At 42.7% G+C, this 18,676-nt stretch overlaps 1 protein-coding gene across 1 annotated transcript; it reads right to left on the bottom strand.

Annotated features, from left to right (window-relative positions):
• Nucleotides 1–1,085: 1,085 nt before the first annotated feature.
• twsg1a (twisted gastrulation BMP signaling modulator 1a) lies at nucleotides 1,086–17,328 on the bottom strand. Its single transcript, XM_083990794.1, has 5 exons — nucleotides 17,198–17,328; nucleotides 15,965–16,210; nucleotides 6,885–6,984; nucleotides 3,030–3,290; nucleotides 1,086–1,340 (listed from the first exon to the last, which is right to left on the bottom strand). Exons 2-5 carry the CDS (start codon nucleotides 16,175–16,177, stop codon nucleotides 1,159–1,161), a joined length of 756 nt encoding a protein of 251 aa, XP_083846920.1. The 5' UTR covers nucleotides 16,178–16,210; nucleotides 17,198–17,328; the 3' UTR covers nucleotides 1,086–1,158.
• Between the last annotated feature and the right edge of the window lie 1,348 nt (nucleotides 17,329–18,676).

The raw sequence follows: 18,676 nt of genomic DNA, 5'->3' as shown, positions 1-18,676 counted from the left end.
CTACATTTGTTACTGTGTCTGCTTTTATGTCAAAGCACTTAACCTTTTTTTTGTGGTATGTAAAAAAATAAATTAATATTAAAATATCATTATAATATGTGTATATGAGATCACATCTCAGCTTGAGCAGCCACAAATATGTTTACTTTGATATTAAAAGTGCATTAAATGGGTTATTTCATGCAGAACCTGTTTGTGTATTGTGTGGTGTTTTTGGCATCACTGAATTAGTACTTTTACTTGATGAAAAGGATTTGAATGTTTTATTTTTCCACCACTGCTCCTCTGATCTTTGTTGGCACAGTTTGCTCCAAACCCACAGCTGCAGTAGCAAAATGAGGTTGTGACTCAATATCATAAAAAAGAAAGAAAAAAGAAAGACAAACAAGGTCTCATTGTGTGTCTGGTACATTAGTCTGTGCAAACTGCTGTTGCATGCCAATTGGGAACAGAATCAGTGATAGGGCATCCCGCTGCCTTTTGAAAATGCACTGGCATAACAAAGAGCATTTGTGTGGTGGTGGTGAGAGATTGGCATCAGCAAACGTTCCCTTTCCCCCTCTGCTCGCATGAGACGGTCAGTGAGCACTGGAACACCTGTGGACCAGAATGGTATAATAACAACTTTGTTTCCCCAGGAAATGATGTGTTTCCTGAGTCAGGCAACACTGGGCTAAGATTAGAGCAGGAGACCGGCGACGGAGAGAGGACAAACATTTACTATTCCACTCCATGCTGTGCGTCTTTTACTCTTATTTTTTAACAAAATATGGCAAAAGGAAGGGAGAAAGATATTTGAAAACCAGAGTCTCCCTGCTGCGAGACAAAGCAAAAGCCCACGTCACCAAACATTTTCTTTATTTGGCATGAGACTGGGATTTAGCAGATCCGTAATTGTAAAAATACATTATTCATATACACCTCTAGTAAAAAACACTATTGAAAACATATCTAAAAATATACAGTGAAATATAACAGCAGAATAAAAACAATTTGCAGGGGGTGTGGGGCAGGACAGGAGGCGGTGGTTGGGGTGGGGGTGGGGGGGTGTATTTTACAAGGTAACCGAGGAATGCTAACACATAACAGCCATCGTTTCCTCTGCCCTCAGTCCTCTGGTACAGCCCAGACATTTGGTACCAACATGTCCCGCCGGCTTCAGAAGAGACAGTTCATGCATTTCACAGCCTTGCTGCCGTAGTCCACGCACTCGGGCCCGATGCACTGGCAGCAGGCGTTGTGAAACCAGCGGTACTTGGATCCTCCCATTGACTCGCAGTAAAGTTTACACTGACGGATGGACACGCAGTCGTCGAAGTAAACCACTGTGCACATGTTTTCTGAAGAATACAAAAAGGAAAGGAAAAAAAAGAAGAAGAAGACGTGAGTCACAAATCCAGTAAATGTGGTTTTTGAAAACAAGCAACATTTTAAAGTAATTACTTTTAACCCTCGCTGTTCCTGCCTTTTTCTGTTTTAACTTCAGGGATGAAATGAATTTGCTGCAGCTAAGTACGACCATATGTTTTGGTGAGCTTAATGAGTTAACTGCTCAGCTCTGTGGGAAACGCTTCTATTATGAGCGTGTCTTTATAGCAAATAGCCCTGGTTTCAGGAGAAAGCGAGCCAAAACAGCCACAAATGAGAAAAAAAAATGGCAGCGGAACAACACTTTCAACCCAGTTAACATTTCTCCAAACTGGAGACTTTCTGGCAGCGCAGTCCAGCTCAGCTGAAACCATGAGAAGTCTGACCCAACCCAAACCGGTCCCATGAAGACTTTGTAGTCCACTTCAGCCTGGTTTTATTAGCATGGTGTGGGCACTGATGCAAATGAAAACTCTGACTCGACCTGACAGGACCAGAAAACTATGTAATAACGAGAAGTGTTGAGTAAAAAAAAAAAAGCCTGGATGTTCTCATGTAGTGTAACTCATTCAAAAACTTTATTAGTCATGTGGATTTGACGCGAGCAGTGATGCAAGGGCTCCAAACCAAAGTGAGGCAGCACATCATCACATGGGAAGCGACAAACCACTCTCCCTTGTTAAAAGTTTATTTCATAAAATGTTGAAAAATGTCCATGAAAATACCTCAGGTCTCCATGGTAACCTCTTCAAATACTTGTTCAATTCAATTCAATTTATTGTCACTTTCATGAAAAACCTTTGTTTAACATGGGAGCGAGAAGCTGTTCTCCTCCTCATGTTGTTTGCAAAATGGAGACACATTCAAAACAAAACAATAATTCTAAAGAAGATACAGCAGTAGTTTTGTGCCCCAATATGTAACTTATTTGGCTTTTTATGAGCAAAAATCAAATGTTGCTTTCATAAATACGTATTTCACTATAGTCGAATCACACCCGCATACAAATGAAAGCTTTCTCGTTCCTTAGAATGAGTTGTTACAAGTCGTTACAAATACATAAGTGGGCGACGCACCGAACCGAGGCGGCCATGTTGCATCGCCACCACTGTGTAGTGTGAGGAAGGACGGAGGCACTAATGTTGCATTCAGGTGCAGTCAGGCAGACGGCCGTCGGCAAACCAACTGGATGTAATTTTACTCGATGAGAGAAAGACGGTAAAACGTGGGTCAGGTAAACAATACGACATCACCATGACAACATATTGTCACGCCTGTATTGTTTTGACTCGTGCTGGCGGACCACTTGTTTACATAGACGCTTGTTTATCCTGTTGCATGCAGCGTCTGTTGTCTGTCTGACGTCTGCCCGAATTCACGTGAATGCAACATCAAGAATACGTTCCGATATGCAACCGCACCGCTAGATGGGGGGAGAATCCTACATATTATACCTTTAAGTAAAACAAAACATAAATAAGAATAGATAATGTTACATTAAAAAATAAAGTGGGCCGGTTGTGTGGTTGAACCGATGATTTAAAACAGATTTGAATGTAATGATTTTCTAGCTGAAGCCAGAACCTGCTGTTGGTTAATTATCTGTGGACTGAAAAAACAAAACAAAACAAAAACCCATTGATTAGCCTGAGCATCGTTACCTTGAGTGTCGTAGCTGGCGTGGATGCTGTTGCCGGGCACGGACACGTTCTGCTGCTGGCTGTCGAGCGACTCCAGGAAGGACACCAGGTTCTCGTGATGCGAGAGCTCCTCTGCGACGGGGAAGGACACGACCATCATGTTGATCGGCGCGTCGCCTTCTGTGAGGGCGCGGAACAGCGAGGGGATGGGGCGGTGGAGCTCCTCCACGGTGCTCTTCGACGTCGCCGGGGAGTCGCTGTAGTTCTTGGGGTTACACATCCCTGACACGGAGAGGTGGAGGAAGACAGAGAGATCAATATCAACACTCCTGCTCAAATATAATCAAATAAATACACATAAAAGTGATAATATATGATAAAATAAACCATATATGTAACAAAATAAACAAAAAATTGGTTTGTGTTGCTCACAACACTGAAAAAATTGCATTTTAAAATATGAAACACCCATTCCCAGGAACACTGTCACTATTACTCCGTTTCAAAGCAGAAGTTTTTCCAAATAAGAGACAATAGGCCCAATAAAAACACTGAAATAAATAAATCTTATTGCATAGAGCACTAAAAAAACAAATTCCATTTACTCCCACTGCACTGAGGTCAGGTCTGCAGCGAGTAGTTTGAAATACTGAGGCTATCAATTACCAACTAAACCATAAATTTAAAGATAAATACACTTTTTTTCCCTTTTTTTTTTTTTACATTTATTTATTAATTTAACTGTCCATTGTTACTTTCACTACATGATGGTGCTCTCTACACTGCAGGTTTGTCTTCAGCTGAACATTACATTTCAATGTTTCATTTTTTGAGACATTTATTCTGAAAATTGTCAGAATCAGGTTTTAAAAACACAACATGTATGAATTTAAACATGGATCCTGGTCTCCTCAGTGCTCACTCCTGCCCTCGCCTCTCCTTATTTAGTAATTTGGTGCGAGGGAGTTTATTTTGAAAATCGTAGCTGCGCTGCAAACCCACAGGTTTAGACAGTGAAATAGTTTCACACAGAGCAGCTCAGTCGAACCGCAGCGCTGTCAGAGCATCTCGTCTCAATCAGGGCCTTTTTAACACTTCATTTAATTTCCAAATACAGTAGTAATCACATGACACAGTCCCCACATCCTCAGATATGATCTTTCTAACCCTTTAAACGAGTCAAAGTGAATTACAGCTAATGGGTAAATCATTTAATGGGGAGCGGAGTTTGACAGAGGAATTGGATTACAAACCAGTGCGAACGGCAGAGCCAGAGCAGCTGTTTTAGATAAAGCACACACATGGGTCCTCCCTCCGTGTCCTCCCTCCTTCCTCTAAAATACAAACTGTCCTCTCCCCTCCTCTGCTCCACTCTACTCTACTCTCCACCGAGTCGCTGTAACCGCTCACAAACACACACACACACTCCAAAAGCAGCCGGCGTTTGGCTGAGAGAGGGAAGTTCTTTATAAGTCGTAAGGCTGCAAGATACAGGTTTGTCTTCAGTCCGGTGTGTTGTGACCAGGAGGAAAACCCCTCCCTCTAACACAACATGTGCAGCAGCAGCAGCAGCAGCAGCAGCAGCAGCAGCAGCAGCAGCGAGTTCAGCACTCAGAGTCAGATGTTTCACATGAAAGAGCTTTAATAAAGCCGCCCTGTCGGCACGTAGGGAAATATCTGTCTGTCAAAGCTGATCTGAGAGCCTGTTGATTTGCAGGGGCAGGGCCAGAGGGGCTGGGGCTGGGTGGGGCCGCCCCGGCCCCCACAGCCCCCACAGCCCCTTAAAACTACCAGAGTCAGAGGCTGACAGGTATTTGGCTTGTTGGGGATCAGTGGGTCAAACAGGGAACAGGACCAGAGTCTCTGTTTGGATGAAGTTAGTTGGATGACTTAAAGCAACGACGTAGAAACGCAAAATAACAAAGAGAGAGGTGAACAACAAGCTGCACAAAGAACATACGCAAATCTACAACGACCACAAAACCACCACAAAGAGACATTAAACAACCACAGATGACTGCAAACACAAACACAAACAAAAAAACGACAAAAGACAGAGGCAAAATGTTAAATGCAAAACACAGCACATTTCACGTGATGTGTGTAAACTAAAAGTAGCTGTAGCAGATGATGAAGAAACATAAAAATGACCAGATAATTGTGCACAGAAAAACCAAAAATTCAACTTCAACCAACTCAAAAACTGAGAGAAACCAACTTAAATTGACACAAACCAACTAAAAAAGACACAAACCAACAAAAACCAAAACAAACTGATGCAAAATGTAAAAAGTAAAACCTCTCTTTTTGTATAAGATTTGAAATAAAGAGATACACATGCAGATGTTTTATGAGGTCACAGTGACCTTTGATCTTTGACTGACAAAGTCAAATGAGTTCATCCTCGAGTCTACGTCGCTGAGGAGTTCACCAGCCAAGAGTTTTCCTGTTTCACAAATCCAGTTGTTTTGGATCTGCTGGGTATTTACACCCCCACTGCACCCTGGGAAGAGGCTGAAAGTCAAAGTTCATTTCAGAGGGGTTACTTACAACCCCCCCTCCTCACTCCACCCAGGACCACCCCCCGACTCCTTCATCCTTTGATCTCCTATAAAACCCTGAGAGCGGCTGTACATGTGTGTAGGTGTCGCTTTAGCGGGGACTTGATTCCTTTAATTTCCTCGGGATCCGGCGCCTCCTGTTTCACATCAACCTCCGCGCCGTCACCGCTCGGTATCTGGCTTCGCTCACCTCACACTCATCTCGTATCAGAGCAGCAAACACTCGCAACGAACCCGAGTCCTCTTTTAAACCTGTGCACTTATCACCCGCCAAGTGCATTAAAGCCACAGCCTCATGTTTCACAGGCTTTTTTCTTTTTTTTTCCTCCACAGAGAACGAGCTCGGCCGTGAGAGATCAGCAGAACGTACGGAGAGAGATTAGATCCAAAATGATTCTGTTCTTCTGTGTTTTTATTTAGCTTCTTTAATTTGTTGGAGTGTGTAGTTGCAGTTAAACAAGAGATCAAAAGTTGAGCAACACTTGCAGCAAACAGAAGAACTTTATTAGACTGATGCATTTCAGCTTGCCGTCCTCATCAGGGACTCTGTCTCTTCTAAGAAGGTTTGTCTCTAAATTTGTCACTAGGACGTTTTGTGGCTCCTTGCACCATGTTGGTGTCATTACTGGCTATAAACGAGCTGCTAATAGAGACTTAACGCTTCTTATTGAAAGAGCAACAACCAATGGGGACAGTCCAACTATTTCACTGACCAACGGTGGAACTACAGTATGAGCACTAAACTCTATCACTCACTCAGTCACTCAGTCAGTCAGTGAGTCTTGGGGATTCATGATTATAGGACCAGCCCTGTCCACAAAAGGCTTACAATGTGTTTAAATAAAAAGAAGTGTTGGCATAATAAAGAATGAGTTCCCAGATAATTTAGATTTCTGTTTAAAAGGTCAATAAATTAGTACATTCTTATAAAGTTATCTGTAAAAACCTAAATCATTTCTGATCAGCTCTGGTTTGCAAACAATATTACTTACAATTTAGTGCAAAGCAAATCTAATGTTAGAGCTGGATATACTGGATTATTTAAAGTTTAAATATGAACAAATACTCAATGAAAAAGCAACAGTCCAATACAAGTCTGACACATTCTGGCTTCTTCAATCTAAATGTATTTTAGGCACTAATGTCTTTCACAGCTGCTCGGCTCTGCAGCCTGCAGCCGTGTTGTGTCCTGGTCGATCCTGCTCAGTCACTGAACGTCAGCGTGGACATGAGCATGTGAGGTTTTTCAGAGAGCAAAAATTATGCTGACCTCTTTACCACCGTCAGTTACAAGCAGAATGAGTCGTGCACTCACCCACGCAGTCGCAGCACTCCTCCCAGAGGTTCCCCAGACACAGCATGCACTCCTTACAGCAGGAGCAGTTCCCGTCGGACGGACGACACTGGCACAGCTCCTGCAGGACACAAAGGTGCATCAGCAAACAGATCATCTCCACTGATCCTCAACACTTCTGTTATCAATAGATACAATAACGTACAGCAGCCTGATAAGTATGTTTGTGTCACTTCATCACTGTTTTGAATTTCTGATATAAAAAACACAAAAACATGTAGAGGCAGATGTCATCGTTTTTTGCATTTTGTTGAAAATGGCCACAGATCCCCTTGTCTCCTTGCAAAATTTGTTTTTCCTTGAAATCTTTTAATTTCTTATAAATGTATTTAATCCCAATCTAAAGAATCATAGAAGTGGTGATTCCTGTTTGAACGAACTGAATGAACTCTGGTAGAGTACAGACAAGCCATCAGGATTTCTGTAACTTTGTGATGTCACAACTGTACAGTCACTCTCATCCAAGCATCAAGCTCCGAACACCTGTACCCACCACACTTGCAGTATGTGGTTTCTCTGGGATCTACACTATTTTTGACTGGATCACTTAGAAAATGGTCAGCCAATCAGAAGAGAGACTGAGAGCCTCCTCTCCTCTAATTGGCTGATGGACCTGCTCCAGAGAGAAGCCTGAGAAAGGAGATGTAAAACTTCCCTGAGATGGTTTTTGCATCTTAAAACAATACCAACACCAGAACAGTGTAATGCGACCTTTAAGATTTCTATTATGTCATTTTCATCCTGCATTTTATACAAATAATATTTTCAACAATAAAAAAAGACCCAGTTGTGAAAGGTGCAGTAGTAAAAACATATCACACAGCAGGCAGAGAGCAACATGTCGACGTACTGTACAAACAGCAGACGTACCATTAACACAAGAGCAGAGAGAACAACAGCAGGTTTGCTTCACGTACAGTAACTATTATACACACAAGCCGTTACAAGACGAAGCAACCGTACACTGCACGTGACGGCGGTGGTATTTCTCTCCAAGTGCGTCATCGCATCCACAAAACTATACTTCTATTCACGAACGGAGCGCGTTCAGACACGTTAAGAGTTTAAACCATTTTAGTGTATTTTTTGAATGGTTTTACAGTGCAGCAGAATCTGAGCCGACGGATGTCAACAGGGTGTAAGATGTTGGTTTTTCAGGTTGAATGCAAACTATTAAAATGACAGGTTGTTTGAATGTCTTCCATTCATAACTATGTGAATAGTGTTTTTACATGCAGACACCTAATAACAACATGTTCGAGCTGTGCAGCTATAACAGGCCTGTCCACTGCCACTGTGTTTATCTATTATTGGTACATTATTTTAAGGGTCAATGCAAAGTCTAGTAAGTAAAACATAAATGTGATGTTTCAAATATAATCTCTATAATCTCATCTGCCAACCATGGCCAGGTTAACATGCTCAGGGGCCCCGGGGCAACATTTGTTATTGGGCCCCACAGACTCAACCACTTCTCTAGATCTAAAATGATTAGTTCATTAAATTAATTAGTCCATTGCCAAACAATATATTGACAAGAACTGACAAACTCATTCAATTATTTATTTTGCAAATAATCACAGGTAACGGCCTTTTAAATATATTACACAGGTAATTTTTTTTCTCAGGTTTTGTTGATTGCAAACTTTGACTTTTGTTTGGACTGCATCTCGTTAATCATTAAATTGAGCCTCATTGAATAATGATGCACTTTTGAGAGATCATTTTTTTAGACACTGAAACAATCGATCGATTAAGAGAAAATATCCGACAGACATTTATAATGGAAATAATTTCAGTCCTGCCAATGGATCAATGCACGAGCTTGATCAAGGTTTTCTCTGTTGAGTCAAATGAATGATTTAATTAATAGACGCCACAGAAGACCTATATCAGAGTGGATTAAACTTCACTGATGCAAAGTTAAATCACATGTGCAATTCATAAAAGTCTGGGGATGCATGATATGTATGGTAATTGAGCCATAAACAAAAGTAGTGACAAACATGTGGAGTGATTTAAAACTATTGCAATTATTAGACGGACAGAAAAAAGTTATTTCCATGAACAATATGTTTATGGTTTTCTCTGTTATGTGAGAGGAGAAGTGCCAGAGAATCTTTGGCATTTGTGTGTGAAATTAAATCCTTTTTAGCGTATTAATTCTTGTCTCCGTGACCTTCACCTTTGACCTTTGACCACAGAAAAATCTAATCAGCTCATCCTTAAGTCCAAGTGAAAGTTTGAGCCAAATCCAAAGACGTTCCCTGCAGGCGTTCCTGAGATATCGTGTTCACGAGACTGGGACGAATGGAAAACATAAAGCTTCAGGCCCTTGGCTGCCTGTCGCCGGCGCAGAGACATAAAAATGTAGTTTCATTTTAGTGGATTTATGAGAAACATTTGTGATAATAATCTGGTTCACTGGGTTCAACTTTCCTTCGTGCACACACACTACACACTACACAACACACACACACACATCTCATGTTGCTTTTTATGGAAGGAAGGTATTATTATTACAAGGGCTTCTGCAAACATCCAAAAACACAACCCCTCTGCCGATCCCACGACTCTTCTACAAACACCACGGAGAAGAACGACGGCCTCATTCCTCGGCCTCGGTCGCCGCTCGTCTTTCTCTCTTGAGGGGGGGACGGGGGGACAGAGACGAGAGCGAATAAGGAGGCAAAACTGAAACGTGTAGGTGGGATTGAAAAGTGGGTGAGACTGCCAGAGGAGTTCCTCTTTCTCTCTTTCTTTCTTTCTTTCTTTCTTTCTTTCTTTCTTTCTCTCTCCCCCTCTGAACAGGGAGCACATTCCTCCAAGTCAAGGTCACTGCGATGGGGGGAGGCGGCCGGGGGAGAAACAGGAGGAGGGAGGAGGGAGAAGAAAACACCTGGAGAACAGAACACGACCCCCCCACCACCACCACCACCTCCTCCAACCACACACTTTCCCCCTCCCTTTCTCCCTTGTTTTCCCCCCTTCCCTCCGTCCAGTCTTTCTCCTCCTCCTCCTCCTCCCTGTCTTTTATACTCTCTCCCTTTTAAATTTCCTCTTCCCCCGCTCCTCTATTATATCTTTGCACAAGTCGTCTCCCACACGTAAACAGTCCCAGCGATGATAAAAGACTCTCCAGTGACTCACCAGTGAGGGATTGCAAAACCACACACAGCTCACTTAATCACCAGCCTCTCAATCCCCAAACCTCTGATCAAGATCTGATCCCATGAGTAATTATGACTCTCAAAGGTGGAATTATAAGAAACTAAACAGCTGCCCAGGGGGAAAAAACAGGCAGCTCGTATTTCACAAATCAGAAAAAAAAAAAAAAAAGAGTACTTTTTTAAACAGTCTCGATCGTGGAAACACAATTTGTTTTATCAGACATGGAGCTGGAGCCGTGAGTGAGCCTGTTAGCTGTTTTAAAACGATCAGGCTAGGCTAACTGTTTTTAAAAAACATAACGAGGGCTTGTGTTTTAGCTTAGTTTAGCATTGTAAGAAAATAAACAGCTGCACAGGGGATAAACAGGCAGCTTATTGTAAAAAAAAAAAAAAAAAAAAAAAAAAAAAGTATTTTCTAAACAGTCCCCTCTCATGGAAACACACACAGCTGGAGACTGTTAGCCTTTATTTTAGCTTAGCTTAGCATTATACCTCTAAAAGCTAGAATCAGATTGTAAATAAATATATTATAGCTCATATTTCACATAAACGTACTTAAAAAAAACTGTCAAGGAGATAAACTGATTTATCAGACATGGAGATGGAGCTGTGAGGCGGTTAGCTATTATTTTCACACACTGGGGTAAGCTAAGCTAACTGTTTTAAAACTTGGAGCTAAACAATGGACAGTTAAGATTTCACAAATCAGGGAGAGAAAAAACAGTTAAAAAAAAAAAGTCTCATCTCATGGAAACAAAATTTGTTTCATCATGAAACATGGAGCTGTGTGAGGTTGTTGGTGCCACTTTCACCTGCTAGGCCAGTGGTTCCCAACCTTTTTTGGCTCGTGACCCCATTTTGACATCACACATTTCTGGCGACCCCGCAATCACGTGGAGTCACATGATATTTTTATATGTTGCATTTTATTTGAACTCGATTTATATTCAAGAAAATGAAAGTATAGAATACAGTTGTTTTCAGGCGACCCCACGTGCGGTCCCGACCCCAAGGTTGAAAAACACTGTGCTAGGCTATGCTAACTGTTACCAGCACCTTTTTTATCTTAGCTATTAGCCTATAGAAACGGGGAAAGACAGCTGCTCTGGCTTCGTCCATTATGTAGTAGGCTAATTAAATAAATAGTACCAGTAGGCTACATTAAGTCACTATGACTACTGAACAGGCTGCCTGGGCTCTTGTGCAGGGGCCCATACACCAAAAGGTGAAGAAGAGACATCCATCAAGGACATGAAGACACTCAATGATCTGAGACACAAACAAACACAACGATGTAAAACTAACCACATATCTGTCACTTTGACTCTGTTGTTGGTTTTGGTCTTATGTAGAAGTGGTGAAGGGGCCTCGACATGTCTGTGCCCAGGGGCCCAGTCAATGTCTAATGATCCACTCTTGGTGTCAAATTTAGACGTGTTAGTATGTTCCTTTCTTAAATTTAGGATAGAGCCAGGCTGGTTGCTTCCTGTATTTCTCCACTGTCTTGTTTTGTATGTCTCGTTGCTCTTGTAGCAATGACAAACTACTTTGACCCTGACTTGATATAAAGTACTTTGAGAGGGAAACTCTCCTGTGAACTTTGTAGATATTTGTTCTCGACCGTCAGAGCCCTGGAGGAGATTCCACAAAATCCAACTAAAACTAAATCAATCGAATAAACAAAAACAGCGGAGGAGCCAAAACTCTGAGTCACAAGATCAGGGACCAAAACCGCTTCGGCCTGCAAATGACTGAAAACTATGGCTGGATCAGCAGCAGCAGCTTTGACTAATTATAAACCAAAAAATCCAATATTCACCACATCCATCGTCTGAGATGTGAACATTTATGGCTTTACTTCACCTCAAATGACTGCAAGTTGAGCATATTTTTGGTTTTTTTGTGATTTTCAAACTTGTGACAGGGCCCTTTTTCTGACATCCAACTAATCGACAGACTAATTGTAATCATCTTTAAGCTGCAACCTCGCTAACAACCGTGTCGTCAGCGAGATGGATGAGGTTATCTTCGCGACCACTTCAACAGCTCCTATTAGGCTCCCTGTGCTGCAGAGAGGAAACCGCTGTAATCAGTCAAAAACCCAGCTGCAGCCAGACAAAAGGACTCTGGAGGGAGAAAGTGAACATGTGCCGAGCAACCGCTGCTGCTGCCGCCACCACCACCACCAACACTACTGCTGCTGCTGCTGCTGCTGTATGTATGAATATGTGTGTGTAGGAGTGTGTATAGATAAAGTTGTGTGTTCATTGTTGAAATCTGCTGCCCCACCCTGCAGCTCGAACATGGACACAGCTTGTGGCTTGTGAATGTGAATCTCTGCACACACACACACACACACACACACACACACACACACTGCAAAAACTCAAAATCTTTCCAAGAATATTTGTCTTATTTCTTGTCAAAATGTCTAATTTCTAGTCAAAACTTAACTCTTTTCACTTAAAATAAGACTCATCACCTAAAAAAAGGAACTTGTTTTTAGACACTTTTTACTTCTTTCAAGCATATTGTCACTTGAAATAAGTAGAAAAATCTGCCAGTGAAAGCAGGGTTTTTGTGCTTGTAATAAGAAAGAAAAACTTGATCCACCATCAGATTTTTCTACTTATTTCAAGTGAAAATATGCTTGAAAGAAGTAAAAAGTGTCTAGAAACAAGCTGCCTTTTAATGTGATGAGTCATATTTTAAGTATAATGAGATCTGTTTTGACTAAGACAAATATTCTTGGTAAGATTTTGAGTTTTTGCAATGCACACTTCACAGGTTCCCAACTGTATATTTCCTCCTCAGCCATCCTCCCCCCACAGACACACACATTATATACACACAGACACACACACACGCACACACACACCTCCTCCTGACCTTAGCCTCCCCTCCCTCCCTCATCCTTCTCCTCCCCTCCCTCCCTCCTCTCATGTTCTCCCACCCTCATGGGTTTTGGGGAATTCGGACAAATGACTTGAGATGGCAGCAGAGCGTAAAAAAAAAAAAAAAAAGAAGGCGAGCGAGCGTCGGACAGCAGATCCCACTAATCACAAGCAACATGGAGCTTCCAGAAAGGCGGAAAAGTTTTCTCCTTCACGGCACACGCACCATCGCTCTCGGCCCTGACAGCTAGCGAGTTGGTGTCGGCGAGGTCGCAGGAGCTACAGAGCTAAGTTGTCCTGAGCAATGATTCACATCAGGAGAAATAAGCCACCTGGAAGTAAAGGAGGAGGAGGAGGAGGAGGAGGAGGAGGAGGAGGAGGAGGAGGAGGAGGAGGAAAAAGTGTTCTGTTGATAACAGGATGTTTTAATCTTCGCAGAAATAATTGAGGCCAGGAGGAGCAGATGTTGATCATTTGGGAGGAATAACTTTAGGGGGGAAAAAAGAAACTGAGAATATAGATATAAGCTGAAGTAAACGGCAACTATTTTTGATAATCCACTAATTATTTTGACTAGAAAAAAAAACACACTTCTTGCTTTTGGCTTTTCTAAAATCACTGTGCATTACACATGATATAAAACAATTAAAAACTTGAGCAGATGAATCAGTAATAACACGATCATTGGCTGCAGCTCCAGGATTTTTTGCAGGTCACATCTGAAGCAGAGCTGAACCCAGGTGCATTATGGTCCGTCAAAAATCAGAGCACCTGAGATTTAGATTTTTACCCTGAAGACAAAATAAAATAAAATAAAAAAAGCCACAGATACAACAGATTCTCCTGTAACTCCGGTTGTTACATTGTCTGATGTTGCAACCCCAAGTTTTGCTCTTTTCATGTATTGATTTATCGTCTGTCTGGGCTCCTGACTGTAATAATTAAAGTTAATTTATGTGCAGCAGCCTGATGTTGTAACGTCGTCGTCAATGGCTGCTGCAGCTGCGAGGCCAGTCTCTCTTAAAGCGATACACAGTTCAGTTCAGACAGTTTCCCTCAGAACAAGGCTGCTGCCGTACCGACTGGGAAAATGTAGGTAAGTGTCTCCAGGAGGGTTAGCCAGAGCATGAAGGCCCGAATCCAGTCTGTATCCTGCAGTGTTAATGTTTCTGTATATGAGGCTGCAGAAAATAATAAAAAATACAGATTCAAAAGTCAAATTCAGACTGAGTGAACTCTTAAAAACAGACCGCAGATCAGCCACAACATTAAAAACCAGTCACGTGTTTACTGTAACAGCTGATCAGTGCCCTGTATGACAACATGAAGCAGCTTTTAACCAAACCGCCACAATAAAAGCTCAACATTAACAGCTTAAACATGGACAGGAACCTGGAGTCACAGAAATACATTTAATTCTAGACTCTTCTTAACTCTAAAAAACTAAGTTTCAACTTCAAGTTTCACAACTAAAAGTGAAACCATGTTGGTGCAGTCCATCTTAAATATATAAAATTCACCATTAAATCACACAAAGGAAAGCAGAAGACAAATTTTCTGTCCATCCACTAAAACTTTTTTATCACATCTCAATGCTCCTTCACATTAAGAGCGCAGCTTCCTGTGTGGAGCCTCTGACCTACTTAAAGCTCGCCGACCCCGACTACCTGCAAAACACCGAGCGAGGTCGCACAGGTGAAACGGCCACCGAGGTTAAATACAGTGTTTTAAAAGATGTTAATGAGAGAGGTGGGGCCGCTGAACACACACACACACACACACACATACACATACACATAGAGGACAAGCAGCAGCTCAGATTTAACTTGACAGGTGGGGGAAAGACAGGCCAACACCTTTTTTTTTCAGCTTTTCCTCAAAATAACACGAGTATACATGACAGAGTGTGTGTTAACTCAGAGGGCAGCACCCTCCTCGGCCCCCTCGGCCCCTCAGCTCTTCGCCCACCGGGAGGGAAAATGTGACACAGAGGAAGTGATGTTAGAAAGTCAAAGAAATTAAAATCAGTCTGAGGATTTTTGAGTCGACGTGAAAATAAATCAGAGAACTACGACGACGCAACGCTGCAGGAGAGAGAGCGACCAGGACAGGTAGAACAGTGTGTGTCATGTAGTGTAATGTAATGTAATGTGTGTGTAAAAAGCAGGACACTCGCTAAGGATGAATCCACGTCTCGGCTCCTCTGCCGCTTGCTCTGGGGAGAAAAAAAAAAACCTTCCTTCCAGACGTTTCTTGGCTTATCGGAGGAATGTATCTGCATTCTTCACAACAGATTCAATCTTTGTTCTGGCTCCAAAAATCCATCGTGTTCTGAACTCTGGAAGATTTTAACTCCACTTTGGCTCCTGCCGAACAATTGTTTTAATGTCAAGTATTCGTACGAAGCTGGCACCGAGGTTTAAAAAGAAGAAGATGAAGAAGGAGCAGCCGGGTTAAAGACGCACAAGATATAAAAAAAAAAAGTTAACAAAAACTAAAAAAAACCCAACTCTTAACTCGAGGTAGACTTCAGCTGCAGACAACATTTCATTCGTGACTCTTCCAGTCTGTGTTTACACTAAAACAGCTGTAACGCTGTCGGATGAGGAGCCTGAACTTGGATGCGATTCACGTAGAGATCTTGCAGCTTTAATCTTAACAGAGAACATCACACACGCTCATGGACCGTGTCCAGCTCTCTGCACAGATTATCTGTCTGCAAACACAGAGTGAAGGTGAAGCCGTATGCAGGCGGAATAGAAAACACAGAGTTCTGAAGGTGAAAACCAAAGTTTTATGAAGTTTGAAAACAACTGAAGGGATGAAAAGTCTTTTGGAGTTTTGGAGCAGTGGGTTCGGTTTTGGAGCAGAAAGATAAGAAATGAGATCATTTATATGGTTTGTGTTTGTTTGTGGTGCAAGAGTTGTGTAGTTTCAGCCTCCAGCTCTCAGAGAAAGTGAGTTTGAGGCCTCTCACCTGTATGAGACACTTGCTGACGTCGCTGGCGCAGAGCGCTTTGTTGCAGCCGGACGTCAGAGACAGTCCTGACAGGAGGAAGAGGAGAGCGCCGGCGGCGGCGAAGGCAGAGATGGAGGAGGTGGAGGTGGAGGTGGATGTGGATGAGGAGGAGGAGGTGGTGGAGGAAGAGGAGGTGGAGGTGGAGGGGCGGATCAGCTGACCAGGCCTCATCCTGACGGCTCACCAGCACGACACTGGAAACACCTACAACAACAACAACACAAGAGAAGATCAGAGGCAAATAAACCAAAACCTCGTCTGTGAAGCTCCACAAGAAGAGGAGACGGAGCAGGAGGAGCTGAGGGAGGTGACATCATCACTCTGAAGAGGTGCAACAGAGCAGAGAGTTTCCACCAAGAAGAGGAAGAAGAAAAAGAAAAAGAAGATGGAAAAAAAACTTAAGACTTGTGCAGATTTCCTCTTTGGTTTTAAGCATCATCAATATTTTATTAAAAGCTTTTTCACTGTGTGTGTGTGTGTGTTGCAACACCAGCAGCATCATGTGTCGGCCTTAGTGTCAGTGTGACGTGAAACACACACACACACACACACACACACACACACACACACACACACACACACACACACACACACACACACACACACACACACACACACACACACACACACACACACACACACACACACACAAACATATACACCTTGGCTGCAGCAGCAAATGAAAATGTGCAAAAGAAAAACTTTTGTAAACATTATTATGTGTCACATTTCATTCAACAGCAGCTGCTCTCTGTACAACACACACACACACACACATACATACATGCACACACACACACATACATACATGCACACACATACACATCTGGCAACATCAGCTTCCTTCACCTAGTTTTTCTCCTCCACTGCTTCAACAAACCGTCCTGATGTGGATCTGGATGTTTCAGTCGCTGCTGCACGTTGCTTCACTTCACATGACGGAGTGAGAACATGTGAGGAACATTAGCTCCCTCACTCATGAACGCGTTTCTTCACCTCCTTTCTCCCCCCACTTCTTTTTCTTTTTTTTTTAAACTCATCGCCAACTCAAAAAAAAAAAAAAAAAAAAAAAAAACTTAGTTTCAGTCGAACGCAGCCTGAACCGCAGGACCGAGCGCAAAAACAAAACACTTTAACACACAGAGAGAGAAAAAACAAACATGCGGAAGATAAAGCGAGGCTGTAACTTACCTCAGCGCTGAGAACAAGTTCACGACTTTTCTTTTTGTGGACGGGGCTGAGGCTGTTTTCTCTTTGAACTTCTCCAGGATGGTGTTCTGCCGCCGCTCAAGTGTCCACTGTGTCCAGAGGGCGTCAGTCTCTCCGCAGCACAAAGCGACAGGCAGTCGGGCGCCTTAAAGGCACACACTCCATTTTCTACCCAAACCTCTGTGGAGGAGGAAAACACCGGGCCTCAGGTCACACACACACACACACACACACCGGCGTGATATCTGCTGCACGGCACCGCGGGCATGAACAATCCAGCTCCTTAAAAACAAAAAAAAAGGTGAATTATTGACGAAGCTGCAGCCGCTTGGATCTGTGCGTAAAACAACAGTCTTGTGCGTAAAATCCAAAAGCAGCCAAGGATCCGTTCGGCCTGTTGTTGGTATCCGACCCATGTGAGGTCTGCAAGGCTGCTGCTCCAGCTCCTGCACATCCAACCCCCCCTCCCTCCTCCTCCCTCCTCTCACTCCATTAAACACCCTCCTTTGTCTGCAGCCTTATCAGCGGCCTCATTAGGTGAGAAAAGGCCGGTTCGGAAGCCGTGGAGCAGCGCGGACTTCCCGCTGAGCCGCGGCCGCCCTCCCCTCACCTCCTCCCGGCGCTCATTTGTAGCAGCAGCAGCAGCTCCGCCGTCCACACAAACGCTCTGATGGGTCGTTTTTGTTTTGTTTTTTCCTTTTCTGTTTAGCTCCACAGGTGTTTTTACACGTGTTTTCATAAGATGCTCATCATCAAAGCAGCGACATCAGTCAGAGCCGCCTGTTGTTGCCCCCCAGAGGGCAGGAAGGTCGGAGGGGGACACACAGACACAGACACAGACACACACACACACACACACACACACACACACACACACACACACACAGGCCTTCAGCCGGGGAGAGGACATTTTAATGGTTATCACGATCAGGAAGTGATTGGGTTTTTATCAAAGGAAGCGACTGTCACGTGATTTCAACATGCACAGCCTATATATGCAGCACGCACATGTGGAGTTAATTATCATATTCAAATAATTATTATCATGAAAGTCATTATGTTCAAGATAGCCTTAAGACAAATGAGTCATAAACTTGATTTATCTTGGTTTATCTGTATAAATGCAGTTATGGTGAAGTCTGGTGGTGTTTTCTGACATCATCAGGAGTTCACAGAAAGAGAAAAATGTGTTTATCCTCTTAAAAATACACCCAGGTGTCAGTTTATTAAGGACACCCAGTTTAAATAAAGTGCAGTCATGAAGGTTATAATTCATAATTCAGTTTGTGATGGGGATGTCATTGATCCAACTATATGATCATTTGGAAGCTTTGTCTTGTGTCTAATATTTAGTATTTTGATTAACAGGGGTAAAAAATAATTCAATATGTTAAAAACACAATTGATTTTATTCAAAAAATGGTGGTTTAATCTAAATGAAATACTTAATATTGTTGAAAA

The sequence above is a fragment of the Trachurus trachurus genome (assembly GCF_905171665.1).
Source record: "Trachurus trachurus genome assembly, chromosome: 17".
Classification (NCBI taxonomy): domain Eukaryota; kingdom Metazoa; phylum Chordata; class Actinopteri; order Carangiformes; family Carangidae; genus Trachurus; species Trachurus trachurus.
The sequence above is the reverse complement of the archived record's forward strand: the minus strand, read 5'-3'. Positions and strand labels throughout refer to the sequence as shown.